The sequence below is a fragment of the Strigops habroptila genome, chromosome 1, assembly GCF_004027225.2.
Source record: "Strigops habroptila isolate Jane chromosome 1, bStrHab1.2.pri, whole genome shotgun sequence".
NCBI classification, from domain to species: domain Eukaryota; kingdom Metazoa; phylum Chordata; class Aves; order Psittaciformes; family Psittacidae; genus Strigops; species Strigops habroptila.
In genome coordinates this window covers 112,181,470-112,193,962 of record NC_044277.2, presented here as the reverse complement: position 1 = coordinate 112,193,962, position 12,493 = coordinate 112,181,470, and the positions used below count along the sequence as shown (strand labels likewise).

Below are 12,493 nucleotides of genomic sequence, written 5' to 3'. Positions count from 1 at the left end.
CTGATTAATTTCATCGTTATTTATTTTCCTTCAAAGAGCCCTGTAGCTGGTTGTCACAGAAGCAGAGTGCAATGCAGTACATTTCTAAGGAATTTAGATTTAGTGATTATATGGACATCAACCTTCGCAACTGTTTTTTGAGAGTAATTCTTACCCTGACCACAAAGCAAAGTTTCGCTCAGGTGCCTTGCTGTAGTTCCATCTCATATTTTAAACATGTAGCCACAACATGTCTGTCTCGAGGAGACGACATTTGATACTTTCTCTTTGAGTGCGAAATATGACATATGTGGTAATAAGTACAGTGTTTTTCCTCAGGAGTACTAAAGTTCCTGAAGTAAAATGTTTGTCCATGAGTACTCATCCTAATGACATACTGACAGTGTGTGCATTGTTCATGTGTGCAATGTAAAGAAAGGATTTGACAAACTTGAATGTGCAGAGTGCTCAGTATTAAAAAGAAACAAATAGGTAAGTATTGCATAAACCAAGAAATGTTAAATCTAAAGCTTCTGATTTGGATGCAAATCAGAAGACCTTCTTGAAGGTCTCCCTACATGCTCATATGTTCCACAGCTGAGTTCAGCATCCAGTTGAATGATGAATTAGGCCCAATGAGCTGCCTTTGGCAGCATTTGCTCCCATCAGCAAATGCTCTGCACTGAGAGGGAGATTTGGCCATGGCTGGGTAAGTCCTGATGATTCCAGTGGAAATTTGCAGGGATCTTACCTGTTCAAACCTTACTACTGGAGCAGAGACTTAGTGGAGCAACTTGTCAAAAACGGACATTACTCCACAGCAAATCTCACCCTAAGAGCAAGCCACAAGGGGCTTGTATGACCAACACAGGCTGTGCAGCTTGGGCTTCCCACACAGTAGTGAGGTGAATTACAATTTAAGAGCACTGGTGGCAAACTTGTCCGCTTAAATCCCTGCTGTTTGGCTAAAAGTTAGGCATGTAGTGGGAGTATCTTCCAGCAGGGAGAGAGAATTGGGCAGGGAGAATTCCTCCATCCTAAACCATGAATGGTCTCACCAAGGTGTCTGTTTGTTGGAATTTCCTACCAACGAACGTAACCACGATTAAAATATTGTGCTTGCTGGAAGATGCTAAATAGAACCAGCCATTTAATAAACCTAATCCATTTTAGTATAATAAAATACATCAGGTATGGGATATTTTATGAAAATGTTTAATTCAACTGTTTCTTTGGAATGTAGTAGTCATAGTTTGGAAATTTAAGTTACAATTCAGTTCTATGTGTTTTTTTATGCTACTCAGTGTCTGAGAATACAAATGTCATTTAAAATTAAGGCTTCGCTGTTCATTTTGAAACAACAATTTACAAGTGTCATATTGTCATAGAAAATAAAAATTTCTGTAAAAAAAATTTGCGCAAAGTTTGATGGTACAAAACATGAAGCAATAATATACCAGTAAAATGAAACCATTTTACTACAGAAGATTTTTATAGTTTTTCAATAAAGAAAAAAATATGTTATTTTACACTTTAATAATTATGAAACAATCTAAAACAATATAAACTGAACATTTTGTAACACTGCCTTTACAAATTAATAACTTTATAAACATATAATTTTTTTTTAAATATATTTATCAGTGCAAGATACTTTTCAATGTAAAGTTGCAGTATCATTTTTCCTTTATTGAAGGGCAACTTTCATTCTATTACCTTCAGAGAAATAAAATCTTCAGTGCTAGATCCTCATTATCATGGTAAGGTCTGAACACCACAAAGGAGATACATTTCTTTTTATGTTCACTATACTCAGCATGTTTAAAGAAGAAAAAACCCCACCAACTACCAGTTTTTTGTTCAGATAAATCAAGACCAAGAGCTGGTCCAGACCTGATTGAAATCTGTGGGAATATTTCAAAAGGTTTTGGGCTTCAGCTCCCCAATGGGATTTTCTCTTCAAGGCAATAGATGCTTGTAACTCTCCGTCAAGTTAGTAGACTAGAAGTTTTTCCAGCTAAGGAGAACAGACCCTAACACCTGAATCACATGGTGGTGGTGTTCTGAAAATAGATTCAAAAATTCCTTTATTTCTTTGGGTTAATTAACTAGCTGCTGCGATACCATTATGGTCAAATTGTAGTGTTAGATACGAATGAACATTCTGCCTCTGCCAAAGTGAGTTCGTCCTTTGGAACATTTCATGGACTTTTAGGCAAAACTTTCAGGCCTTAGGTGCTCTTCTCACCTTCTGGAGGACCCAAGGTCTAGAGCCTTGGGCGGTAACTCTTCCAATTTAGGCATCTAAGGTTTGATGACCTGAAGTGGGTGGTTGAATTTTCACTGTAGTCTTTGCCTTTAGGACTCTTTTGAAGTTGCAACTGCCCACTGTTTTTTCTATTGGGTCTTCCTTTAAAATATTTTCAACTTCAAAACTCATATTTTTGCATCCAGTCTCTCTCCCTTTTCTTCAATTTCTAGGTTACAGGTGGATTTTCAACTGATTTTTCTGTTTCCTGGTTCATATTGGTGGAATTATAAGCTTCAAAACTTTTAATTAATAAATAGGGGTGAATCCTGTTGCTTTATGTGATTGAAGGCTGAATTAGCCCTTCTTTAGTCCTACTTCATTCAATACTTCATTGCTCTACTACGAAAGCAATTTTGGAAAAGACTATCTCAGAAAGTCACAATCACTTCTTTGACGCTACTTGCGGAATTCAGTTAGGAAAAACATGAGTTCAGCACTTTGCAGGACATTCCTTTCCCCATTTTTGCACTGGTTTTATCTGCTGGTTGGTAGATACCCAGGGGAAGGTTAAAGCTGCCTTGTTCCGCTGCTTCCTCAGTTATGGCTGTACAGTGTGCTGTGCTGTTTTCACTGCAGAAAACCACGGGGCTCCCTTGCACCTGTAGGAGGGGAGCGATTCCTCTGGCCCATTGCCTCCCGCTATGACCCCCATGGGAAACATACTCTTGTTTCTTTTTACACTGCTGGACCAGCTGCATAGGCTTTGAATATTATTTGTCCAATAATATTTGTCCAAAAATATGAAAAAATGGCCACATAATTGTCAAACACATTTTCCTGACAAGTTACATTACTCAGCTCACTGAATCTGTCACTATCTGCACTTCTGGTCAGACAGAAACCTCCTGGTATGAAATGCCAATTGGATATAACAGGATGGTAAGAACATACCCTACATACACTGTGGGATTTTATTCTGCCCTCAGTACCCATGTGTAAGCCCAATTAGCATTGATTAGCATGAAAATGCATGCTTACTGAGAGAACAGAACTCTGGGTTTAGGTAGGGGCAGGAGGAGGAAAGTTTCTCATTGTAAAGGCAATCTTTTCAGTACGGGAGTCGTTTTCCCTGGTGTAATTAACAGGCAAGCTGTTCAGGATAAAAGGCATGTTTCATGACTTCAGGAAAAAAGATACTGTCACTTTATGCTGTTAAGAAGAAACCCAAAGTTCGACTTTGGAGGGTAAAGTTAAGAATTTTCCCTTATTTTTTAACACAAACTCTAATAAAATCCTTTGCCATTACCAGCAAGTTAAAGCTGCAGTTTTCTTTCCTTGGCAATGACAAATGCTTATGCAATCTACTCAGAGAGAGAAAGAGAGAGAGAAAGAGAAGAGACAGGGAGAGAGATTTTACATTTGAAAATACATTCTATATGAAAGAACAATAAAAGGGGATATTGCAGCTTTATACAAAAGGGTCAAGAGACATGAAGTCGAAATACAGAAAGCAGAACAATTGAGCCAGGTTGTCAAATCTGTTTTGCCCTTGCCTTGCTGAGGCTACTTTCTTACACTAAAATATACTTTTTTTTCAGTTGGTGAGCCATCAGAATATGATTAAAGACAAGGGCACAACTGCAGAGAAGCAGAGCTGTAGTTAATGTTAACACAATGAGAAGCAGTACAAACAAAAAGGCACTTGAGAGGACATACACTAGCCAGTGCCAAGGACTTTTTTGTTTAGTTTTTAGGCAGTACACTTGGTTACCAGTTGTGTCTGATGATGGCACATACTCTTTCATGGAGTTCACAAGCACAAAATTTAGTACAACACTGAAAAACATCAATAAAATTTGACTGTATTGCTTCATAAACAGAGCTGACACACTATATCGGTACTGATGCAGCAGTACTTTCAAAAACATCCTAACCCTTCTTTGCCTATGCACAACACGAGCAATTATACACAAATACAGGTGCAGGAGTCCACTAAATTGCTGTTACTCCAATATTTTCTGGGCACTGAGCTACAGACAGCATGTCCATCCAAAGGACCCCACTGAATACATTTTGTGACAGCGTCTTGGTTTTTGCACAGTAAAACCAAAATTATCCATTAACGGAAAACAAAAGAGAGGGAGAGAAAGAAAGACAAAATGAACTATAAGTCAATCATACTTGGTCTCAACACCAGCATTGGATTATTTCAAATAAAACCAACAGAAAAAGCAGACTGTACATGATTCAGATTGTTAACACAGATTGTTGTCCATGTTTATCGGTTACACACTCATTGAAGCTCCTGAGAAAAGCTTGGCTCAGTGTCATCAATGCACTTTTCAGCCTGTACAGTAAAAGATCATCAGTTCCCCAGCACGACCGAGCTATGTCCTTCCATCCCGATTCTCTGAAACTTCTCCAGTCGCTTTATACCTTCATGCTTCCGAGTACGAATTCTGTGTGTTTAGTTTATCTTTTTTCAGTTTTACACCATCGACCAGTTCAAAATTGTAATTCTCCAGTGCAGACAAGTTCCTCTCTGACATCCCATTATGCCAACAGGCACAGTACAGGACAACTCCACAGATGGCTCCTAAAAGCACCCCGAGTGCACTCATGGCTATGATGGTGATAAGGATTGGATCTAGGGTCTTCAGAACATTGCCTGGTTTCCTGGAGATGTTATCATCGTAGTCCTCGCCTGTGTGGTATGGAGGTGTAATCCCTGAAACGGAGTAAAGAGTTGCAAAATTTTCAGAACTGATTCTAGTTAGAACTTTGTTTGATGAGTTGGAAATTTGGAGAAAGGACAGTAAGTTTTTGACAGAAGTTGCTACAGAATCTGAAAACCTCGCTTCTTGGAGGTAGTCACAAATAGCTGAATATTGTAATAGGGCCCAAATAGTTGTTAATTTTTTTCAAACTGTTCTCCAAAACTTGAATCTGCTGCATTTTAGTAGGGGTCTGATTCTACCCTAGATTAAGTGGGAGTCTTGGGAATGAATAACCAGACCTTTCAATTGTATTTTGCAGCTCGCAGTATTTAGCTCAAAAATGTTAATTAAATCTCATTCAGCTCAGTTTGAATGTTTATAGCCTTAGACATTGGTTGGGAATCTGCAGCCATTTTGTATTCTCTGACTTCAGGACTGGACCTTGAAATGGAAATAGTGACAGAACTGACACAGAAGAGCACTCTGCCTCCGTGTGTACAATATTCACTGGGTATCATATTGTTTTCCCTCAACCCTTTCAGCGTATGAAAAGCTTCCAATAAGCTTGCAAGCCCTGCTAGTTGTTGCAGAAAAAGCCAAAAAATCTTTTTGGACAAACCCTGCTTTCACTGAAATCAACAACAGTAATGCCGTTGACTGTAACAGAAAAAAAAAAAATTAAGCTCGTTGCCTGAAAAATGCAAGTATATCTTATTATTGGGACAATATGACAATTATGATCCATTTAATGATCCATTTACAGCTATCATCAGTGAAAATGCTAATGCTGTGGTAGACTGGTCATAAAATGACATTTTCAGCCAGGTCTGTGAAACAATTAGCCTGAAGAGTTTTGAGCCTAATTACCTAGGCACTGCACGAGTCATAAATTGTAAGATATAATAACAGCTGTTTCTTCAGCTGTGGACAAGCCTTCTAGATAACAAAATATTAAGGAGTTCTAAGTGTGCATGCTTATATATCTATACAAAGTAACAAATTACATATATCAAATTCGGCAGTAGGTATAAATAATACAAAGTCCATAAGATTATATGACATAGAAGAATAAAACTATTACATCCTTCAAATAAATGTAAGCTTCCTTAGCATCTGATCTAGATAAATAAAAAACCCTCAATATAATTTACAGTTAGGAAACTAATCTATAAATAGATGAATAGAATACACAAATTCATATGAAAATACACTTTAAAAATTCATTCCGTTTTAACAATAACACAATTTTTACCTATTTGATTACTTTCTGGGTCTTCTTCTTCATCTATTTCATTCTCCACATCTGTTGATTCTAATGAAGCAAAGAGAATTGACATTGATTATGAGGGTTACGAACACTGATTGACTATAATGCTGGCAATAATGGTATAGCAGATTTTCCTGTGCCAGAGCATCATTATGTCAGCTTGACAGAACTGTTCATTATGATGGGCTCTGAAAATTAATGGAGAAAAAAGAAAGATTTAAAAACTCCTCTCTGCCCAGTCCTGGCACAGTTTTAGTTATCAGCAGGGGTTTTCCATGACTGGGAAAGAGAAATCAGTGTGATGAATTAGCATCTCATTCATTGTATTTACAATTCTGGAGCCCAATTCCATAACACTTCATCAGCATAGACGTAGTTAATCACAAGAATAGTTTCACTGACTGCAGTGAGACCACTTGTGTTCGGGCTCCAGACAGAGCTTCTGGCTTTAGCTCACACAGGCCAAAATCTTTGTGCAGTGCTTGGTGTGAACAACAAAAACATGTGGAGATAGGAAAGAAGTTACTTCCCTCTCTCATTCTGGAGCCAGGTAAATACAATCACTGTGGTCCCAGCACCCTTCTTGGCACTGAGGGCACTGCAATATGTCCTGCGTCTCTTTCCTGGCAGCTGTCACTCTGGTGGCATACGATGAACCACAGAGGATGGAATGTGTGATAAAAAGATATTTTAGAGTTTTGTCATCCTGCAGTGAAATTACCATGTAGCTGAAGTCTGTCATGTTACCCTCAAAAAGATATTAGTTACAAAAGGTGAGGAACACCCTCTATTATTGCTCTCAGTTGTGTTGCCAACTTGCATGCCTAAGTTTATTTTCCTAATGCTGAGGGATCTCAGTTCTATTCCCTCTCCTACCTAGAAGTCGTTGCTTCATCTCCATCATGAAGGACAGGGATCAGTTGCTTGTGTTTATCTGGGGTTGCTGCTGCCAAATTATGTGCGATATGCAATGTACCTATGATCAGCAGTGACTGGAATAACTCAAGACTGGCCAGAAATAAAAGGACTCACATAGCATCTGAGGAATAGCCTGGCTCAGATGTAGAAAAGGCCATGTTCTAACATTACTTTGGGTCCCACATGGCTGGGAGCTAGTGACTGCAGCAAATGAGTCATAGCAAACTCAGAATTGCAAGACATCAGAGGGCAGAGTAGGGGCCGTTTCACCCTATCTGTGTATCCTGTAAGGGTTTGATATGGTCCTTTAAAATAGAATTCAAGTAAGCCTGGTACTAAGTATTCTAAAGAGAGCAAAGAAATAAAATTGGATTCTGAACATTAGTTAAAACAGGGAAGACCATTAGGAAAAGCAGAGAAGTTTAAAGAGGGCAACAATATAAAACACAGGGAGAGATGTGAGAGTGTGAACATGCTGTGACCCATGTCAATAGGATGCTAGTTCTGATCCAAAATATTGTAGTTGGTGCATTGCTGAGATGACACCAGTGGCACTTACGATGAATAAAGCTATGGGTCAGATCAGGATGTTTTCAGTGCAAAACCTCTTATATAGCCAATAATCATCTACTGCTTTCTCACAGATAAAACCAGCAATCAAAACAGAATAAAAAATGTTTCGGATGAGATGTTCTTGCTATCCATACTTACTTCGGCAGTCCTCTTGTGCTACGTGATTGTCAATTTTAATATCATCCACAGCGATTCCTCCAGTTCCTTTTCCAATTTCTCCCTCAATAACCACCTGGCAAAATAAGATAATGTTCACATTTTCATGTTAATACACAATTGCAGCATTCAGGATATCTTAATTAGTTGTTAACACACATCTTCACTTGTCATGATGCCACATCTACATGTACCTTGATTGTGACCTGCCAATCTGCACTCCATGCCTTTATGAACTTATATATGAAAATGTGAATTTATATAATGTCAGACTTCATTAAAGACTTTTACATTGGAGAAAAACTGTGGCAAGAATGCAGTTTTCTGAGAGATGAGAAATTATTTCTAAAGTATTTACTTGGTCTTCAGTAAAAAATTGCTTGTATCACTGTCAGCTGAGAGACCATGAAATATGCCACTACTATTACTGTCACAGGAACAGCATGTCATTTGTAAGTATAATACTGTGTACATAAATCCTTCAGTGACATCTTCTGCTACAGTGTGCAAAACATGACCAGCAAGGCCTTACTGGCCTTGGCTCTGGTGGTTCAGCAAGGAGCAGCCAAGCTTACCTGGTAGTGTTTCACAGACTTGTGAAGAAGGACGCGTCCTTCCTTCCAGCAGTTTGCCTGATGCCCACTCAGGGTCCACAGCACCTGGTCGTATTCATCTGGCTTTTGGTACCGCAGCTTGATCTTCAGGGTGCCGACATGTGCGCCGGACATGTGGTACCAGAAAGTCATGCAGTGGGCAGAGTTCTGTGAGTAAATCACGGGGCTCAGCAGCCGGGCGACTTTGCCTTTCTGGCTTTCGTCAGCTTGCGAGTAAATGAAATTGCCATCTCCTACTGTGACAGAAGGACTGTGTTAGGAACAGCCACTAGTTTTCATTTTGTTTGCCTAAGAAGTCCCAACCACCCCTGATCATTTTGCTTTCTTTCCGTGCTGATGGGTCAAGCCTCACAACCAAGAGTTGGAGTATGTTGGTTTGGAAGCTCAGGAAAGCTGATGTGCTCTAAGGAGAGGGCCAAAAAAGAAAAAATGATCAAGGGATTCAACACCTCTCCTGTGAGGAAAGGCTGAGAGAGTTGGAGTTGTTCAGCCTAGAGAAGAGAAGGGGAGACCTTATTGCAATCTTTCAGAACTTAAAGGAGGCTCATAAGAATGTTGGGAACAAACTTTTTAGCAGGGCCTGTAGCGATAGGACAAGGGGAAATGGTTTTAAACTAAAAGAGGGGAGATGGAAGAAATTTATTACAGTGAGGGTGATGAAACACTGCAACAGGTTGCCCAGAGAGGTGGTGGATACCCCATCCCTGGAAACATTCAAGGTCAGGCTGAAAGGGGCTCTGAGCAACCTGATCTAGTTGAAGATGTCTCTGCTCACTGCAGGGGGGTTAGACTAGATGACCTTTAATTTAAAAGTCCCTTCCAACACAAACCATTCTATGATTTCATGATTTCTTCTGGCAGTCTCCATTGCTGTTCACTGGGATGTTTTGTGCAGAGAGTGAACTGTAACATGTTCGTGATGTGGCACGCACAAGGCATCTGCTTTTGCTCAGGGAAGAAGGCAAAAGCATGTTTGATGCGACAGCATATGCTCCATTAGTCAGCATGCACCTCCTGAAGACAGCCAGCCCTAGTTCAGCAGGCTAGACAGAAATCCCTGGGGCCTGCTCTATACTAATTGTGCAAAGAGCTATTTTTAATCTCTGTTTAAAGTAATATGTGCTTGAGAAGGCAAGATTAGAATGGGAAGAACACTGGAGGATAAAACAGCTTTGAACTGTCATTGTCAGAGATCAGGAACTGAGTTCTAAACAGTCCTCCTGTATAGAGTCTGAGCGTTGTCATGAATGGTGTTAGAGTTATTCCCTTGATTTTTGTAACAATATACTAGGGTCTGTCTGTTTATGAGCCATTTCTCCAAAGAGTAAGATTATGGCTAGTATTTTCTGAAGAGTGTAACGGACTTATACAGGTTGAAATCTGTACCCTTAACTTGGAAAATGACTTGCTTAATCATACAGGAACAGAAGCACATGGGAGTGTGATTATTTTGGTAACAGAAAATTGCAAAGTAAGGTACTGACTATAGAGAAGTGCTTCTGATTTACATCAGTCAGACATCCATTCCAGTCAGCTTTTCAGCAGCTTCTTTGCAGACAATTATAGTGGAAAAATATGAAGTTCATCCCGGTATGTATAAGAATAGATTGCATGTGGAATGCACTCACACAAAAGGATGGAGACAGCATTTACTGGCATTGGTATAAAGTTATTTTGAAAGCAGTACAGAGAATAAGAAATACTGTTCCTCAACCGCTGAAATAAGTGTACATGTATCTGTTTATACCAATGCTTAAACAAAAGTACAAAGAGGCAGAAGAAGATATTTTGGAAGGGTGGTGTTTTTTCACCACTGCTCTTTGCTTATACAAGATGTTATTGAATTGAGACTTGCTGGATTGCAATGGTATAGTCCTGCACCAATGAAGAAAGGAAGATGATCACTGCTACTCTGGGAAGCATAAGAAGGACAGGGTAGTAAAGGTGAACCAGGAACAAAGAGGAGCATGTTAAACACAGGAACTGGAAAGAATGAGCCTAATAAATGAGAAAGACAAAATTTCTTCTAACATGACACAAGGACTTTTTCTTTTGTTTGGATTTTTCTGTGGGCTGTCAGAGGTATAACAGAGGTATCCTGGCCAATATGCATGTGGAAGTATCTGGTCTTTGAAAAAAATTTTGTAAGGAAAGATGATGTTAAACTGCCCCAAAAAATAGGCTTTCTTTTTTATCTCTCTCTTTTTTTTTTTTTCCCTATCTTACTGCAGTAATATCTTGTCCAGATTCTTCAGCAGGAGTGCTTGTGCCTGTGTGTTATTTCCAGCTTTACGTCTAGGCAGAGGGCAGCACATGTGCAAATCTCATCAGAGAATGGTGATAGGGAAATCCAAAGGGAGGAAAAAATGAAGATAATCACAGCATTAGGATGGCTGTCTCAGTTGGAAGACTTAACTCTGGTCAGATTTAATCATAACATGTATAATTTGAAGTGACATACAGCGTATCCTGCTGTCTTAAAGCAATTGCTGTTGAAGATCACTTCTGTGGTGCTTCTTCAGCTTTATACATGTGCAACTGAGAGAAAGATATGCCTGGGAGTTGTTCATTGCAGTTCTCCCAATATATAAGGTGGCCTTACTGCATAGTGGTGACATTGAGGGGCTTGTCTGGGACATCAGTGCCATTCAGACTGCTCATGGTCTGCATTCACACCCACCCCCATTCATTCTGTACCTGCTGGCAGGTGAACGGCAAACCTGGCAGGTGAAGATGCCCTTAGAGTTGAAGGAAAATTTTGGAAAATATTGAAAGCTAGTGCAGTAAGCAGAAAAAGGGGCTGCCTTTAAGACTTACTGAAGCTACAGCTAATGGAACAAATAAGTCTTCTGCACTAGCAGGGCCCAGCAGAAACAACAAAAACTCATTTGAAGAATATAATTTCTTCAACTCTTGATTGAAGACAGGTTCAGCCTCTCTATAATCCTTCATGGCAAAGTGCAGATAGCTCTCATTTCCAGAATATTATTGCAGTGCTGGGTCAGGAACTCTGTCTTCATTGTCTTAATTAGAGCTTTACTTATGCATGCCTTTTAGATTTTGTCAGTCTCTGGCTAACATAGCTTTTAACCTCCTTTCAATGTCAGATCCTACTGAGCCATTTCACTTTACTCTACATCAATTTTTCCACCATTACAACCTTCACTTCAGTTAACTGCATTTAGTTAATTTGATGCCATTTATTTGTACAATGCCATTTATAGTCAAAGTATTATAAGTTTTTTTTTCCTGAAACTACCGTACTTGTCTTAAGATTCAATTGAAAGTGTCTCAGAATTTAAAAAGTCCAATTTTGTCTAATTTCCTTGTCATTCTCATTAGGCAAAGGGATTGCAGAAGTGGGAAGGGGGATTCATCTGAACACATTTGATTAATCTGCACATATGCAAGAGAGAACACTAAAGCAAGAGGCTGTGCAGGTCACATAATGCCCTTCCTTCTTCACTAGCCAGCAGTGTATTTATGGCCTAATTATGCAGAGCCATGAGTTAGATACCACAAAACCAACCAATCAATTTCCCAGGGTGATATTTCTGGAAAAACTCTGTGTGAGCGAAGGGATGGCTATAATCTCCAACTCCTGCTGGAGAGGAGGAGGGCATGGAAATTTGTCCATCTGGGAAGTTTCATTTACAACACCTTTCTGTGGTGGGCAGTCCTTGTAACCACAAACAGGAATAATGTGAGGTCTGTTCATGACTGTATCACTTGGTAAGTGATATTGGCAGCATATTGGTCATTCAGATTTTTTTTCTACCTCAGACTGATAGTTATCCAAAGGCAAGGGAATATCTTCAATTCCTGACAATAAATGATCTTTATTTCACAAGAGAAAGAACAATTATGGTTAGTTGTGACTACATATAACAGATAAGGTTGCCTAGAGAATCATCCTTGTGACTCTATGTGTCTTAGGTATAATTTAATCTCCTGTGGTTTTGGAGGCCATGTTGGTATTAAACAGAACAACCTCTTCCCATGTAAACCAGCTAAATCA

At 39.3% G+C, this 12,493-nt stretch overlaps 1 protein-coding gene across 4 annotated transcripts in view; it reads right to left on the bottom strand.

The window, feature by feature from the left end:
* Window positions 1–1,178: 1,178 nt before the first annotated feature.
* NRP1 (neuropilin 1) overlaps window positions 1,179–12,493 on the bottom strand; it is a 114,425-nt gene continuing 103,110 nt past the window's right edge. For 2 of the 4 annotated variants that reach the window (XM_030487747.1, XM_030496211.1), the window contains exons 15-18: window positions 8,437–8,708; window positions 7,844–7,937; window positions 6,200–6,259; window positions 1,179–4,958 (exon numbers count right to left, since the gene is read on the bottom strand). In XM_030487747.1, the coding sequence (XP_030343607.1) occupies window positions 4,669–4,958; window positions 6,200–6,259; window positions 7,844–7,937; window positions 8,437–8,708 (716 nt within the window). In that variant the 3' untranslated portion in view covers window positions 1,179–4,668. Of the gene's footprint in view, window positions 4,959–6,199; window positions 6,260–7,843; window positions 7,938–8,436; window positions 8,712–12,028; window positions 12,155–12,493 lie in introns of those variants that run through there. The other 2 variants (XM_030479126.1, XM_030504647.1) reach the window with 2 other exon arrangements.